Consider the following 16,940-nt stretch of genomic DNA (forward strand, 5'->3'; position numbering starts at 1 on the left):
AATGCAGGGAAGTGGCCTCTTGGGTGAATAGCCCTGAAAAAGAAATCCTTCTCAGGAACTTATACAAGTCAGTTCAATCCTTCATTCACAAAAATGGCAAATAATCACTTAATATTCTCTTCATAACCAAGCCCTTAGAAAATCTGTGGATTATCAAAATAAAAGTCTAATTTATTTTCTTATAGGAAGTCATTGCATCCATAAAGAACAGGCGGCTATGGAAAGAGGAGTATTCAGAGAACAAGATATTGCTTTGGAAATTTTTTTTTAAGGTAAAAGACATAGCCAAAATAAATAATTTCTGTAAAGGGCTATGTAATAGAACAGTTATGACGGAAAACTAAATGGTTTCTGTCATGGACTGTAGTGATAGTTACAGCACAACCCTAATCTACTCAAAATCATAACACACTTGAATGTCTCAATAGAACTGTTACAAAAAATAGCCCAGCCCCCCGCCCCCCCACCAGGCTGGAGGAGGGACCCTTCTGACACCAGTTTTCTGGACTGTTCTTCAGAGATACCCCAGGGGCTGAGCTCCAGTTCCATGGTGCCCGTTGGCTTAACACACACTCCTATTGGCTGTCTGCCTTCCCAACATCCCTTCACCATGGACCATGCACCTGCACTTCCCAAAACACTAACTTGAGCTAGAATCCTCCTCTTTAAGATCTGTTTCTGGAAGAACCCCAAACAAGGGTAGGATAATATTTTTTTATTTTGATATAATTATTTTAAAAGAAGAGGTGGTTGAAGTTGGTACCAGGATCAGAGTTACTGATGGCCTTTTAATAGAATGGTTAGGAAAGCCAATTTGGGGAAGGGCTTGGATGATGAGCTAGAAGAGAGTGTTAGTTGAAGACAGGCTAGCGATGGGCTGTATACAGGATGGTAGGATTCCAGAGCAGTGAGTGAGCCCATGCTGACACTGAGGATGCAAGTTCTTCATGTGGCCGGCTTACTGCTTACCTAGGATGAAAGAGCATTTTCCTGATACAGGGCAGCTGTCGGGAAGCTGCAAGAACCATTGTTCAACCGCCTGGTCCCTGACTTCGAAATAAGCCCTTGGATTATAATCAAATTAAAAACTCTACTTCTGCTGCTTCAGCGCAATCAATACATTCCCTTTCACAATGCACAACAGACAGGAAGAAAACAACTGCCTAAGCTCAGAAGCCACTACTATGGTTGCTTGGGTCAAAATTCCTAAACACAGATTAAAGTGAAAGAAGCAGGAAATAAACCTAAACAGGGCTCCATCTTTCAAATAAACCTAAATGAGGCTTCATCTTTCAATTTAAGGGCATACACACACACACACACACACACACACACACACATATACACACACTAATGCAGAATAATGCAGAATAATTCAATTATTCTAAGATGTAATATTTCATTTTTTAAAAAACTTATTTATTTTATTAATGTACTACTTTTGGCTATGGGTCTTCGTTGTTGTGTGCAGGCTTTCTCTAGTTGTGGCGATCGGGGGCTACTCTTCGTTGAGGTGAGCAGGCTTCTCATTGCGGTGGCTTCTCTTGTTGCAGAGCACGGGCTCTAGGCACGTGGGCTTCAGTAGTTGTGGCACACGGGCTCAGTAGTTGTGGTTCGCGGGCTGTAGAGTGCAGGCTCGGTAGTTGTGGCACACAGGCTTAGTTGCTCCACGGCATGTGGGATCTTCCTGGACCAGGGCTCGAACCCGTGTCCCCTGCATTAGCAGGCGGATTCTTAACCACTGCGCCACCAGGGAAGCCCTAATATTTCATTTTTTTAACACTCCAGCAATTGAGGCATATCGTACAATTGATACAAATCATATTGGGCTTTTTAGTGGTATATAAAAAGTACTGAATCTTGGGCTTCCCTGGTGGCGCAGTGGTTGAGAGTCCGCCTGCCGATGCAGGGGACACGGGTTCGTGCCCCAGTCCGGGAAGATCCCACATGCCGCGGAGCGGCTGGGCCCGTGAGCCATGGCCGCTGAGCCTGCGCGTCCGGAGTCTGTGCTCCGCAACGGGAGAGGCCACAACAGTGAGAGGCTCGCGTACCGCTAAAAAAAAAAAAAAAAAAAAAAAAAAAAAGTACTGAATCTTATAATTAATAAATATGGAATTTCATATGTGATGTGAACAAACAAGATTTTAGGGCCTCCTTAAAGACAAAAGTGTGTCATTCTTGGCCTCTACCTTTCAAGATATTAAGGGCGGGATTCCCTGGTAGCTCAGTGGTTAAGAATCCACCTGCCAATGCAGTGGACACGGGTTCAAGCCCTGGTCCGGGAAGATCCCACATGCCATGTAGCAACTAAGCCCGTGTGCCACAACTACTGAGCCTGTGCTCTAGAGCCCGCGAGCCACAACTACGGAGCCTACGAGCCACAACTACTGAAGCCCGTGCGCCTAGAGCCTGTGCTCCGCAACAAGAGAAGCCACAGCAATGAGAAGCCCGCGCACCGCAGTGAAGAGTAGCCCCCGCTCGCCGAAACCAGGGAAAGCCCGCGCATAGCAATGAAGACCCAACGCAGCCAAAAATAAATAAATAAATAAATACATTTATTTTTAAAAAAGATATTAAGGGCAAAAAAACTTTCAAGTGTATTGAGACCTAAATAAATCATGATAAATATTTTAATTTTTCAGATTGTTGACCCTAATTAGGTAAAGCTCAGTTTCAAAATTACTTGGCAGATGACCCTAGCATTTAAAAAATAAAACTAATATAGAATTAACATAAAGGAAAAACTAATTTATCCTATAATTGAGACAGCCCAGCACATGAAGTATTTACTTTCCTGTTCTAAACAAGAATTTTTACTTCGTCTGACATTTTTCTTAAGGCAAATCACAGAAAAGTTAACTTTTGGCCCAAGTAAAGGCTTCTTTCATTTCAGCTTTCCTGGAAGTGAAAATAAGCCATCCTTTACCTTCATAAATGCATTCTCCCTTCCTGCATCTAAGGGAAACAAGATAACCCAGAACACCAGACTTCCAGACCATACCAATCAGAAGCAGAAAGTAGGAGGTGGTCACACTTTGGGTGCCTCTAATTCTGGATGCAACTTCAAGTGAGACTCAAACTTCTTGCCCTTCTTCTCCATTCTCTCTCAACCAACTCAAGAAAGGAAACCAGGGTCAGGGATGGAAATAAGCCATTCTGGTCTCTTTCATCCTTTTCCTCTTAAGGTGTGGTTGGGTTTATGAAAAGTCCAAACTCTGGCAATGCTCATTTAGCCTTTTTGACCCTCAAACTCAAAAACCCTCAAACTCAAAAACAACATGACTTGGGAGTAACCATGAAAAAAGGTCCAAAAAGCAGTTTCCACTTAGGCCTCAGTTATTGAACAGTTCTCCACGAATGAATTAGGCTGTGATGCTTACATCCAAGAGATGGAAGCTCAGGTGAGAATCCAGCTCATGGGTACCAACAGCGCTTGCATGGGATCAGTCAGTACCAACACTGAGCCCAAGCATGTGGAAAGCTGTAACATCTAGTATCCCTTTGCTGAAAAGGGTCATCCCATGAGGTTGATGACCAGTGTTGTGGGCTCAGGTAACGACTGCATGAGAGCTTCTGTCAAATAAAGAAGAGCCAGAGAGCATCTCACCCACCAGACATTGTCAGCACCAAGGACTGATGTTCGAATAATGGCACATGTCAAGAAGAGGCTCACCAAAGGCCCTCAGGGGTCCTCCAAACATGTTTCAAAACCTGCTACATCTCTTCTTTCTCTGTAGACTTGAAATCTCAGTGAAGGAGACTCCCTAAAAGAAAAAAATTAAATCTTCCTCAGAGGAGAATCTATTACTTAAGAACACATGGTCAAGTTACATGGACACAAGCAATTTGTGAACCAATTGCCTATGAATGCTCTGAGAGCTTCATTACTCTTCTCTAAACCTGATGTGGTGATGTGGCCACCACCCTCTACTCACAACCACTGGAGCAGAGAGGTCAGATGCAGGCACATGAACCCTTTAGAAGGACCAAGCTTACAAATCTTCAAACCCACATCAAGTATCTGTGCCCTCATACTTGCTCACAAGTATGGCCTCAACATTCCCACTAGGAGAGGACAGTGTGCTACATGTTCTCACAACACGAATCCTTCTGTTTTTTGAGTTTCATCCAATGCCTACTTGTTTTTAATTGAGCGTTAGCAGTTTCTTCTCAACAAAAGTCTAGGAAAGAAACTTGAGTGGTCAAAGCTGCTCTATGTTTCATCACCATGGATACAAACCCCAAAATGGACATGGCTTAGGAAGATACAATCTTTAAGATGCTGCTCCATTCCACTCACTCCATTTTCAGTGAGTATAAAGAGTTAAATCCTTTATACTCACTGTAAGTGGAAACATAAATAAGTATTCATACTCCTCTCTAAAGACTCTACATGGGAAAGCACTTTTAAGAATTTTAAATACAAAGCCAGATGAAAAGGTATAGAGTTCAATATTACTGTAATAGTTTCTGAGGGGAAAAAAATGGCCTCTTTGGGGAAAATGTAATTAAATGCTGGAAACAGAGATTATAGATTACACATTACACGTGACAATTAAAAATATGGTGACTTTATTTCCATCTTCTTACAGTCCCCAGAATCACATCTGGTAAGAAGCTTCATATCTATAACACAAAAATGTCTCAAGAAAGTATGTTACAAGACAGTATATATAAGCAACAGTTTGGCAGAATTCTAGTTCATATCACCCCCCCCAAATTTTTAATTCAAAAATAACAATTAACTTTATTTAACATATGTTATACTTCCTACTTAAAATACCATGCTCTAGTTAAATAATTCATCAACAACACTGTATACAAATAAAATATTACACAAAATATATTTAAGAAAATGTTTTGGTATTTGATCTGAACAATAAATAAAAACACAGGCACTTCTACACTGAGACAGGAAAGCAGTCACTACTCAGGACAATAATCTTGTATAAGCAACACATAATCATGTTGGCAAGAATAGAATTCTGCAGTTTTAAACTGACAAACCACTGATAAAAAGGTCTGCAACTTCAATCTTTTCACTTAAAGTTCAAAAGTTACATATGCTTTCCGGGTCCACAATGAAAAATCATAAACACAATATGGTTACCAGGGTCAATTCAATCTTCAGTTTGAAGATTATGGAATCATACTCATTATTTTCAAATACTAAAAAAGAGAGAACTATCACGACACCACCCAGCAAACCAAATACAAGATAGTTAAGCTTTCTCCTTATTATGACCAAAAGACCATAACAAGATAAACTGGATGAATGTCACACGGTGATTCCCATTTTGCAAAACTGATTGATTAGATTAACCCAAGGAAATGTTGGGGCGGCAGGAAATTTCAACAGAAGTTAATTTTTCCAGACTATTTAAAAAATTCATCCAAATTTCATGAAAATAAATGTAATTCCATTTCACAAAAAGCATTGAGTCATATATAACAGTGTCTTTGTAGCCAATAGGTTTATGAATACCTAAACTGCAGATAATTTACTCATTATAATGGGAAATAGGATTACCATCATATGAGGGCAAAACAAAAATAACTTAACACGATCAGATTCCAGAAACATGATTTCAGATGACAAGGGGGACAAGTTAGAAAATAATGACCACTAGCCAGCAGGAAGGGTCATAACCATTTGTCCTGTCATATCCTATATAAAAATTAGGATCTTCTGCTTTCCCTCTTCAGAAAGTACTACACTGAAAGGTTTAGAGGCCCTCATATGGATACTACTCATAAAGGCAGTTTTGATGGTTTTACATAGAAATTACCTCTAATGTGAGAGAACACAACATGGGAACTATTCAAGATACATCTTTCTATGCAAAATTTAGTTTTGTACATAATTTAGCAACTTAAATGAGCATTTTGCAACCGAGACCAAATATCAATCATCTCTTGAGGTTTTCTACTATGTACCAACATCAAACCTACATAAGAACAAATGTTATTCCTGTTTTTCTCTTCTATATCAAATGTCCTGAAGCCTTTGTGTTTCTCTGGAACGAGGCCAAGTTTCTGAAGGCACATTCCAGTATAAACATCATCAATGGGGTAGAGAAGGACCTGGTCAGTTACATTGTATAGCCTCAGGGCCAGGTGGCCGGAGTACAGGAATCCACCTCCCCCTGCATAAGGTGGGTAGACGCCAGTGTAAACAACTTCCGGGATGTAGTACTTGAGTTTCTTATCCCGATGAGGTCCAGCATTGTGAATCACATCACCTATAAACAAATCTTTGGCTTTGTTCTTGGATAAGCTATTCAAGTAATTCAGGATGTGATGGGTGTTCACAAAAACATCATCATCACCCTTGAACACGAACTCAGCATTTGGGCAGGAAGTGCTCACCCACCTGAGAAAGAGTACTTCTTTCAGAGATAAGTTGAAGAAGGTGTCTCTGTAGTTCCACATAAGAATGTCTTGGTGCTTCTGACTCTCAAATTTCAGCATATCTGAAAGGTCAGGATGGTTGTCCTCTGGGGAGGTCTGGCCCAGTAAGAAGACTCGCACCACTGTTTGGTTCCCCACATTGGTTTCTTTGCCCCAAGATTCCCGAATTGCTTGCCTTCTGTCGAAATGTGAAGTAAGGGACTTAATCGCCAGCAATAAGAAGGGCTTCTTTGCACACTTATCGGGTTGATCTATAAGCAGTGAATAATTTCGACATCTCAAATACAACAGAAAGTCTTTAAATCTGTCTGGCAAACTGTCAAAACCTGAAACTACTGACGTGACCCTCAGGTCAGGTTCGCAATAATTCAGATGGCTTATGTTGGAAAATCCGTATGCTTCCCCTGTCTGGTTGGCTAACATGTTCAAAATGGGATTGTACTTCCTGTTCAGCTTTTCTTGTTCCCTGTTCCAATATGCCTTGGGAGGGTCAAATATCTTCCAGAACTTTTCTTTGGGTATTATTACTTCCTCTTTTCCATTTTTTTCTTGGCTACTGCTTTTGGAGACTTCCACAATCAAATAAATGAAGACATTTACCATCATCAGGATTCCCAACAACTTTATTCTTCGACGTCCAACACTCATTTCTCATATCTGAAATAAAAGAGAGGAGCATTGTATTGATTAGATTAGTATTAATTGCGTTTGCTCACATGTCACTTGCCTCTTTTTATGTCCCCCGGAATAGCGGTTTAGAGCACAGATTCTAGACTTGCACTGCCTGGGTTCAAATCATGGCCTTATCATCCTAGATTCAAGCTCTGTGACCTTGGGCAAATTGTATAACCAATGTCTCAGCTTCTCCATCTATAAAATGGGGATAATAACCCACTTCATAGGATGGTTGTGAGAGCTATATGCCTTTATATGTAAGCTTTTAAAACAGTGGTTGGCCTATAGTGAGCTGTGTATAAATGACCCTTAACACTGTGGCTGTTTTGGACACCGGAGGGCAAAGATATGCATTAACTAGATAATTCACAGGTGCTTCAACTTCCTTGCTTACACAAGGACATATACAAATCAGTGTGCTGCAAACGGATGTGCTCACAATTCATAACAAATACAGTTTATATTTGTTATTATTTACATACCTGCACACACACATAACTGTATTTATGTGAGTTGCAACATGTGCAGTTCCATGTCATTCACTCTGATCCCCTATTTTACTCTATTTTTTTTTAAATGGTGGCCACAACCTTGAATTGTTTCCTGACCTTCCATTTTACAGATGAGGAAACCAAGGCAGAAAGATTAAGACACTTGCCCAGGGCTGCAGGGTTAGGAGGTGGAGGAGACACTAACCACACTGAGCGTTCAGAGAGATGAAACCAGCTTCACACCAGCTTCATCCAAATCGCCCACAACTGAGACCAACCAAAATGTCATCAACAGAAGAATGGATTATGAAACTGTGCTATATTCATACACTGGAACAACCCCTAGCAATAAAGAGGAAAACTACTGCTACGAGCAACTACAGTGCAGTGAGGGAGAGAGAGACCTCAAAACTCCATTTATGTTAGGTTCAAGAAAGCAAAATTAATCTAGGCCCTAGAAATCTGAAAGTGATAGGGGCAGGGGTTTTGAATGGAGAGAGTCAGGAGGGGCCTTCTTGGGTATAGAAATATACTGTGTATGTCTTGATCTGGATGAGGTTTCATGGGGGTATACATTTGTCAAAAGTCAAACTGTATTCTTAAGATCCCTGCTGTTTATAGCAAGAAGGAAAAGAGAAATGAAAATGACATTTTAGTGAAATATCAAAGGCCAAGAATATATTTCGGGCTGTGGGCAACAGAACAAAGAAAGAGTAATGAGATGGTTTGCTGGGGTTGTAACTGCAGATTTCTAACACTAGTGAGACAGATGGCCCAAGAACAACCAGTTAGATAAGCCTGACATTAAAAGACAACCCCAAAAAGTGGAATGGCAATACTTGGTAAAGAATTTTCTTATCAGGTTGGGACCTCCCTGGTGGCACAGTTGTTAAGAATCCGCCTGCCAATACAGGGGACACGGGTTTGAGCCCTGGTCCGGGAAGATCCCACATGCCGTGGAGCAACTACGCCCGTGCGCCACAACTAGTGAAGCCCGCGAGCTCTAGGGCCCGTGTGCCGCAACTACTGAGCCCACGTGCTGCAACTACTGAAGCCCAGGCGCCTAAAGCCCGTGCTCCGCAGCAAGAGAAGCCACCGCAGTGAGAAGCCTGCGCACTGCAACGAAGAGTAGCCCCCACTCGCCACAACTAGAGAAAAACCCATGCACAACAACGAAGACCCAATGCAGCCAAAAGTAAATTTAAAAAAAAAAAAAGAATTTTCCTATCAGATTAATTCTACAGCTGAGAATTCATCCTCAGAAAAGAATCCCAATTTATAAGCAACTCATGCAGCTCAATAACAAAAAAACAAACAACCCAATCCAAATACGGGCAGAAGAACTAAATAGACATTTCTCCAAAGAAGATATACAGATTGCCAACAAACACATGAAAGAATGCTCAACATCATTAATCATTAGAGAAATGCAAATCAAAACTACAATGAGATATCATCTTACAGCAGTCAGAATGGCCATCATCAAAAAATCTACAAACAATAAATGCTGGAGAGGGTGTGGAGAAAAGGGAACCCTCTTGCACTGCTGGTGGGAATGTAAATTGATACAGCCACTATGGAGAACAGTATGGGGGTTCCTTAAAAAACTACAAATAGAACTACCATACAACCCTGCAATCCCACTACTGGGCATATACCCTGAGAAAACCATAATTCAAAAAGAGTCATGTACCAAATTGTTCACTGCAGCTCTATTTACGATAGCCAGGACATGGAAGCAACCTAAGTGTCCATCAACAGATGAATGGATAAAGAAGATGTGGCACATATATACAATGGAATATTACTCAGCCATAAAAAGAAATGAAACTGAGTTATTTATAATGAGGTGGATAGACCTGGAGTCTGTCATACAGAGTGAAGTAAGTCAGAAGGAGAAAAACAAATACCATATGCTAACACATATATATGGACTCTAAGAAAAAAAAATGTCATGAAGAGATTAGTGGTAGGACGGGAATAAAACACAGAGCTACTAGAGCATGGACTTGAGGATATGGGGAGGGGGAAGGGTAAGCTGTGACGAAGTGAGAGAGTGGCAGGGACATATATACACTACCAAATGTAAATTAGATAGCTAGTGGGAAGCTGCCGCATAGCACAGGGAGATCACCTCTGTGCTTTGTGACCACCTAGAGGGGTGGGATAGGGAGGGTGGGAGAGAGGGTGACGCAAGAGGGAAGAGATATGGGAAAATATGTATATGTATAACTGATTCACTTTGTAGCAAAGGAGAAACTAACACACTATTGTAAAACAGTTATACTCTAATAAAGATGTTTAAAAAAAAAAAAAAAAAAAAAAGAAAAAAGAAAAGAATCCCAGAGAAGTATTGCTTCTCAGGCACGGTGCATTATCTTGATACAGGGAGCCTCTGAAGTAGGTATTGTTACTTTTATTACCATTTTATACCTGAGGAAACAGATTTAAAGAAATAACTGTGTTAAGGGCAGAGCTGGAATCCTAGCCAAGGTGATCAGGGTTCTAAGACCACCATGTCAAATGGTAGCTACTCTTCTCTGACCTCTAGAACAAAATGGGTTTTTTTTATTGGGGGGGTGCTGCAACTAATAAACATTGATTCTTCTAAAATTTCAATATAAAATGTGAAAGTTCATTCCCTGGTGGCGAAGTGGTTAAGATTCTGCCTGCCAATGCAGGGGACACGGGTTCGAGCCCCGGTCTGGGAAGATCCCACATGCCGCGGAGCAACTAAGCCCGTGAGCCACAACTACTGAGCCTGCGCATCTGGAGCCTGTGCTCCGCAACAGGAGAGGCCGCGACAGTGAGAGGCCCGCGCACCGCGATGAAGAGTGGGCCCTGCTCTCCGCAACTGGAGAAAGTCCTTGCACAGAAACGAAGACCCAACACAGCCAATAAATAAATAAATAAAAATTTTTTTAAAATGTGAAAGTTCAAAAAAGATGGTGTAAAGGAAACAGTTTGGTATCACTGGAGGAGCATGGGATTTTGTTTATTTGTTGTTTTAAAATTGAAGCATAGTTGACTTACAACATATTAGTTTCAGGTATACAACATAGTGATTTGCTACTTTTATAGATTATACTCCATACAAAGTTATGATAAAATATTGACTATATTCCCTGTGCTGTCCATTACATCCTTGTAACTTATTGATTATGTATTTTAGTCAAGGGTAGTGTTTATTTATTTGTTACTATAAGATTTAAAAATTCACTGGGTTCTAACAAATAGTCTCAAGGCAGAAGTATTTGTCAAGCTTGAGAATGCTGCGAAGTTATCACAATGTTGAACACTCCAGATTAGATCAATGGGAATTCACAAACTGTTTTGCGTCTCTTAAAATCTGTCCAGTAGATCCAAATCTAGTTGCTTGTATTTATCACTGCTAAATAGTTTTGGTTAAGGACATATAAGTAAAACATGTTTTTATAAAACCAGTCCCTACACCATACCTTCCACTCCCCAAAGCCTCTACACAGCTAGAGAACATGGCAGATGATAAAGTTATGTGGGTGCTCTCAGCTCACCCAGGTAAGCAGCCTCCCATCACCACTCGATTCTCCCCTCACTCCTCAACCACTACCCACCCTCCACCCCCTCAAGAATCCCACTACTGAGGTACCAAGAAAGGGCCTTCGTAAACTTCCTCCAAAGATGGCAGTTAAAAAAAAAAAAACCCACAAGATATTCCCTACTCCTTAATTATAGTTTTAAAGGGCCCCGAGTCACACACAACCTGAATAATTCATAAGTCTATGGGCCATGCATGCCCTCCTTAGGTCAGCTCCTTTCAAGTGAGCCTCTGAGCACACCTTTTATGCAAACTGAAGGCCAGTACATCTTTGGCACCCTAAACCTCTTTGTTATGGGCCTAACTTGCCAGGACAGGAGAGTTCAAGCGGACACTTGGAATGTATTTGTGTGGGTATCTGATACAATTAAAGAATTAGTCATCTTATTAGCAAATAAATCATGGATAGTTTTAAGGTTTTTTTTTTGGCCTCCAGATTCAAGACAAAACACTTTCCAAAACCAAACCATTCTCTCTAAATTAGGATAACTTTTCTAAAGCTGAAGTAGCACTTGACCCAGTATCACTGGTCTTGCCCTTCATGTGAACAGGCTGAAAGGAGGACAAGGAAAAGTATGAGGGTTCAATGAAGAAAGACTACAGTGAGAAAGAAGACCTGGAAGGAAAAGCAGCACATGCTATGAACAGCTAACTACTTGGCAGAAATTTTCAACTCAGAAAAGGAGTATGGATATCAGTAGACTATTCCTGAAATTTCTACAGTAAAACAGGTCAGCTTAAGGGAGAAAAAAAGAGAAGCACAGTACTTTTCCATAGCAGGTCATGAAACTATAAGTTAATTTTCCTAGGAAAAGATTCAGGGTGAATAATATAATTCCAGATAAATGAGCCAGTTATGCATCCAGACCTATGGATACCCGCAATCCAGCCAGAACCATCTGAACTGATGGTGTGAAGTTTCGTATCACGAAAAGCACCAATCCTTCTTTCAGGAATACTTTGAAGAGTGCATTAAGCTTGCTGACCCTGGCTAAGGTTTCCAGCTTTATCACGGCAATTCAGGCTTTTATTTCTGCCATCAAGACCCAGCCAGGACCTCCCATATTCTCGGCCAAGACAGGGCTTTGTGGCTCTCAAAGGGACACCATCCTCCCCTTGTTTCAAGGATTTGAGTCCTTGATTCAAGGATTCCAGAACATTTCCTGTCCATTTCTCACTTGTACCCCCTCAGGGAAGCTGAGAGGATACCACTTTACCAGGGAGAAAAACAGAGGCTCCAAGAGAGTTATAACTGGGCTGCCTAAATGTCACCACAGAGTTAAGAGGTAAGGCCAAGATGACACAGTCTTCTGGCTCCTAATCCAGGGCTTTTGGGATCTCCTCCTTTTTCTACAAGGCGTGGCCCCATTCTTATAACCTGGTCCAGGTCAACAGTGAAGTCTCAAGGGCTGGCTCAAGGCTGAAAAGACCCAAGGCACTGGGTCATGGTACATTTGGTTGTTACAAAGACTTTCCAAAGAAAGGGAAATTGGAGCCTAGAAGCTCCCAGCCCCACTTCTGACAAGGGGCCAGCCTTCCTTTTCTAAATTCCCAAACGTGCATCTTGGGCTAATTCTTACCATTACTTCTAAAGGGCATTTCTTCCAAACCAACCTGAGAAGGAAGGGTGGGAAAACCACCCAGATCCTCAATTATACATTTCCATTGAGTGTAAATGTCAACTTTCATTTGTGACTGAGGCACAGTCCCTCGCATGAGAACTAGACTCCTACAATAAACCAAAGTTCATGGAAAGGAGGTTAAAGCAGTGACCTCCATAAAAATATCTGTGGGAAAAAGCTCTCTGAATATTTGACTAAATATTCCCATTACAGACATAAAACCAATTCCGTGTCCTTTTTTGAGCAGGAAGTTACATTGCTCAAAAAGAATTTTGAGTAAGAAAACCTATCCTGAAGCTAGGGAAGATGTTATACAACCCTCACTGTGAGACACAGAATTTTTACTGTGAGTAACAAAAATAGAAAATCCCATATGCAGACAAAGAACAACCTTAGCTTTCACTTTGTACTTGGGAGTAGACTCTCCCCAACAGAGACTGAACAGTCTTAAAATTTCTAAAACACTTCAGTTGATTTTCTTTAACAACAACTTCCTTCTTTGTTTTGTAATTAAAATATTTAGAAAGGTAGAGACACACACACAAAAAAAATTGTGTTAGCTGAAAATGGATTATAAAATAGTACAGATGCCATACTTAAACTGTGAAAATCCAGATAAGATACCACACAAAAACAAAACCAGGTTAATCAGGGTGGTAGGATTATAGGTTATTTTCATATTCTTTAATGCTGCCATACCATCTTTCCCCTTCAGCAGCCTCTACCACTCACATCTAGACTGCCTGGGACGGGGGCTGGGGCACATCACACACAAATCCTAATGCCAGGTCCCCATTTCTAGAGCCCACATCACTAGCCTGGGCCATGGCCCCCCAGTCCCAGACACTCCAGCCCTGTATTGGACCCTGCGGTGTTCAGCACAGGCTCCGTCACAACATCCATCCCTAGATCACTGCACACCTTTCCGTGGGCCTGTGCTCTCTGCCTGAAGCCATCTATTAGAGAGGACTCCTCAAAATAACAGTAGAATATGAACACTTATGCTTTATTTTAATAAATATTTAGGTACCACTGGCTATGTGCCAGGCACCAGTGATGCTATGAGGCATATACTCAGAGAGGAGATTTAACTTGTCCAAGGTCACACAGCTGGCAGATGGAAGAGCCAGGATTCAAACCTAAGCGGCTCCTCCTAAAACTCTAGCATCTGAGTTTTAAACCATGATACAAGTGAACACTGCAGCACAGGCTTAGGACATATGGTCTGGTTTTTCGATGGTTAATCTTCTTAAAAGATTATTTTACAAATTGTTTTTATTTAAAATTTTTAGAGCTTTATATTTATACATCTGAACCCTCAAAACTACCATCAAAGTCAGATATGAGAGGTAGGGCAGGGTCATAAGTAACATTTACTGAAGGACTATTCTGTAGTCATTTCCAATATGCAGTCTAAACAATCCCAATGTTTCATTTCTGGACACTAGACTGGGAACCACTAAAGAGGATGGTCCTAAAAGGTTCCCTCCAGTTCTGAAAGTGAAGCGCTGGCCAGAAGACATTTGAATGTGGCCACTGACCACCACAAAGACCCCTTCTCACAAAGCTTTGAGTCAGAGCCTGACTCCTCCATCCACCCCAAGGGGCTCCAGCACGTTAGGCAGACAGCCACGAGTAGCTGGTCAGGGACAGAACAGCAACCACACCCGGACCCAGTCCAAAACCTGTGCCCAGGACTGCCTTTGCTGCCCGCACCCCCAGTACCAAAGTGAAAGATAAAAGAAAGGCAGGACCTTCCTGTAATCAGAAAATGAAATGACCAGCCACCCCATCTAGTCAGGCTGAGGCCTGGAGGCGAGAAATCCAAGTTCCGGACTCGGTCACGGGAGTCTGAGCAGGTGGTCTCCGTGTCTAGGGGCGTCCTGCTTCCTGCTCACTCTCCTGCGCAAACGGGACCCACAACCCCCCCAGGAGATACAGAGCCCAAGCCTGCTGCCATACCACGGGGGCAGGGGATGTGTACGTCATTCTGCCTGCCCAACTTCCCCCATCCTCCCTCCAGAAGCCTGGTGAGAGTGGCTAAATCCTTACTTCCCAGGCTTCTAACATCTGTTGCCTGGTCCTTGCCAGACTTTTCCAGATTCTGCTCATATAAAGAGACAGGGAGAGCTTGCAGCTAAGTGGTTCTGGGGGCCACCTCCCAGCACTCAGGGCAGACAGTGGGGTGGAGATAAGGGTGTGAGTGCAGCAGCTCAGTGGGACCAGAAGAGCTGGGCCGTACCTAGAGTTCGTCCCTTAATGGGAGCAAGAAGCCTGGCCTCGGTTCTTGCCTGGGCTGGTGCCGGGGAGCCCCAGGATTCCCCCCACAATCTCACCTAGAAGCTGCCATGAAGTGAGAACATGTGTCTGACTGCTTTCTGGTGTAAGTCCTAGAACAACTATCAGCTAAATTCAAGGTATTTGTTTCATAGTCATTAGCAGTACCCTTCATGTTCCAAATTTAAAGGGAAAAGTACATATGATGAATCTATTTACCTACATGCCCCCACAGGTGACATTATACATCAAAGTGTCTATAGGACATGTTTTGGTCCCCATTGATTATAGTTCCCCCAAAACCCAATGTGGCTGATTTTCTCAAATGGTATTTATCACTTAAAATAAAATCAATCACTAAGTTCATTCTTTAAATAAACGTGCATAGAATTTTCAGAAAAGGAGAAAGAGGAAAATTTAGTAAACAATGATAGGGAATTAACCCTCCCAGAGGCCATCCTGCCCCTGCCTTTAGTAAAACTGGTAAGAATTTTAGATCTTCAGTGTATAAGATTATGTCATTATAAAACAAGGCTCGTAGATGTTTTGAGGATGGAAATGTTCCAGATCCATAGTTAGTCTGGTACTTGGAGTCAGAGAGCCCAGAATTAAATTCTGGTTATGCTACCTACTACTAGCTGTGTGACCTTATGCAAGTTGCTTGACTTCTCTGAGCCCCAGTTTCCTCATTTGTAAAATGGGGATGATATAACCTACCATACCAGGGTGTTGTCTACTGTGCATTGGGCTTTCAATAGTCTTCCTTCACAGGTTCTGATTCCTCCTCCAAACACTAAGCATACTTCTCAAGTTTTGTCATTCATTGCCTCTTCGACAAATATTCTCTCTCTAGAAACCCATCTATCCATCATCTTAAACATTACCTCCAGAAGAAGTATCACAAGTTGACCCAGCTAACTCCAGATAGTAAATGCCATGTGGAGTTTCTCTTCCTGGGTCCCTCATCTGCAATGGATCAACTTCCCATGTGCACTCCCCAGCAGGACCTTGAATCAACTTCCCATGTGCACTCCCCAGCAGGACCTTGAATTGCTTCTTCCCCCTGCTTTCCACATCCAGCACATCTGTGTTCCCACCTCTGTAACATCACTTGCACCTCCTCCTCACCTGTCCTCTATCCCATTCAGGCTCTGCCACTGGCTACGCAGGAGCCCAATGCCTTACTTCCCACAGCTCCCAAATATGCCTTGTTCCCCAGCTACTCAGTCTTCAGCCCCTGTACATACATTCCCTTCTCATGCTGTTCCCTGGTTTGGTCACCACCACCAACATGGCACTGCTCCCTCATAGCCTAACTGTAACTGTGTTGTCTTCTAAAACTCCTCTCTTCCCATTCTTGGAGCTTAGGGCCTCATGGCCTCTTCCCCTCTTGTGTGAGTTCTCCTGCCCAAGAATATGCCCCAGCCTAAATACCAGCCTCATTCCTCCAATCTTCTCACTCACTTGCCCTTCTGGTCCCTTTATGATGATTTGTGCTTCCTTTCACACCACCTCCTGCCAACATCCTCCATCTCCACACCATATACACTTGAACCTCCACCATAGCAAACACATTTCTCTTCCAGAAAAACCCCAGCTTCACTCTGCCACCTGAGGAGTGCCCTCTGTCTGCCATGCCTTCCTGAAGAGCTTCTACTCCTAAATTAGGTCAAGTGTCACTCCTGAAGAGCCCACCTCCCAGGAGTTAGGGCATCCTCTGTGATCAAGGTCTTCACCCTGCACCACCATTACCCCAGCACATGGCAACTGAGAGTCATTCAGCATTTGCTGAATAGAAAGGTATTGGGGTCATCTGGTCAAGTTCACTGAATACAGATGTTCAGTAGAAATGAGATTAACTAAATATACATGCCCTTTCTCCAAAGA

General features: G+C 42.2%; 1 protein-coding gene across 1 annotated transcript in view; it reads right to left on the minus strand.

The window, feature by feature from the left end:
- Positions 1 to 4,555: 4,555 nt before the first annotated feature.
- The window catches only part of B3GNT2 (UDP-GlcNAc:betaGal beta-1,3-N-acetylglucosaminyltransferase 2), a 29,374-nt gene continuing 16,989 nt past the window's right edge, over positions 4,556 to 16,940 (minus strand). The window contains exon 2 of the mRNA XM_059079279.2: positions 4,556 to 7,068. Within this exon, the coding sequence (XP_058935262.1) occupies positions 5,866 to 7,059 (1,194 nt within the window). The 5' untranslated portion in view covers positions 7,060 to 7,068 and the 3' untranslated portion in view covers positions 4,556 to 5,865. The remainder of the gene's footprint in view (positions 7,069 to 16,940) is intronic.

Source organism: Kogia breviceps, chromosome 11 (genome assembly GCF_026419965.1).
Source record: "Kogia breviceps isolate mKogBre1 chromosome 11, mKogBre1 haplotype 1, whole genome shotgun sequence".
NCBI lineage: Eukaryota > Metazoa > Chordata > Mammalia > Artiodactyla > Physeteridae > Kogia > Kogia breviceps.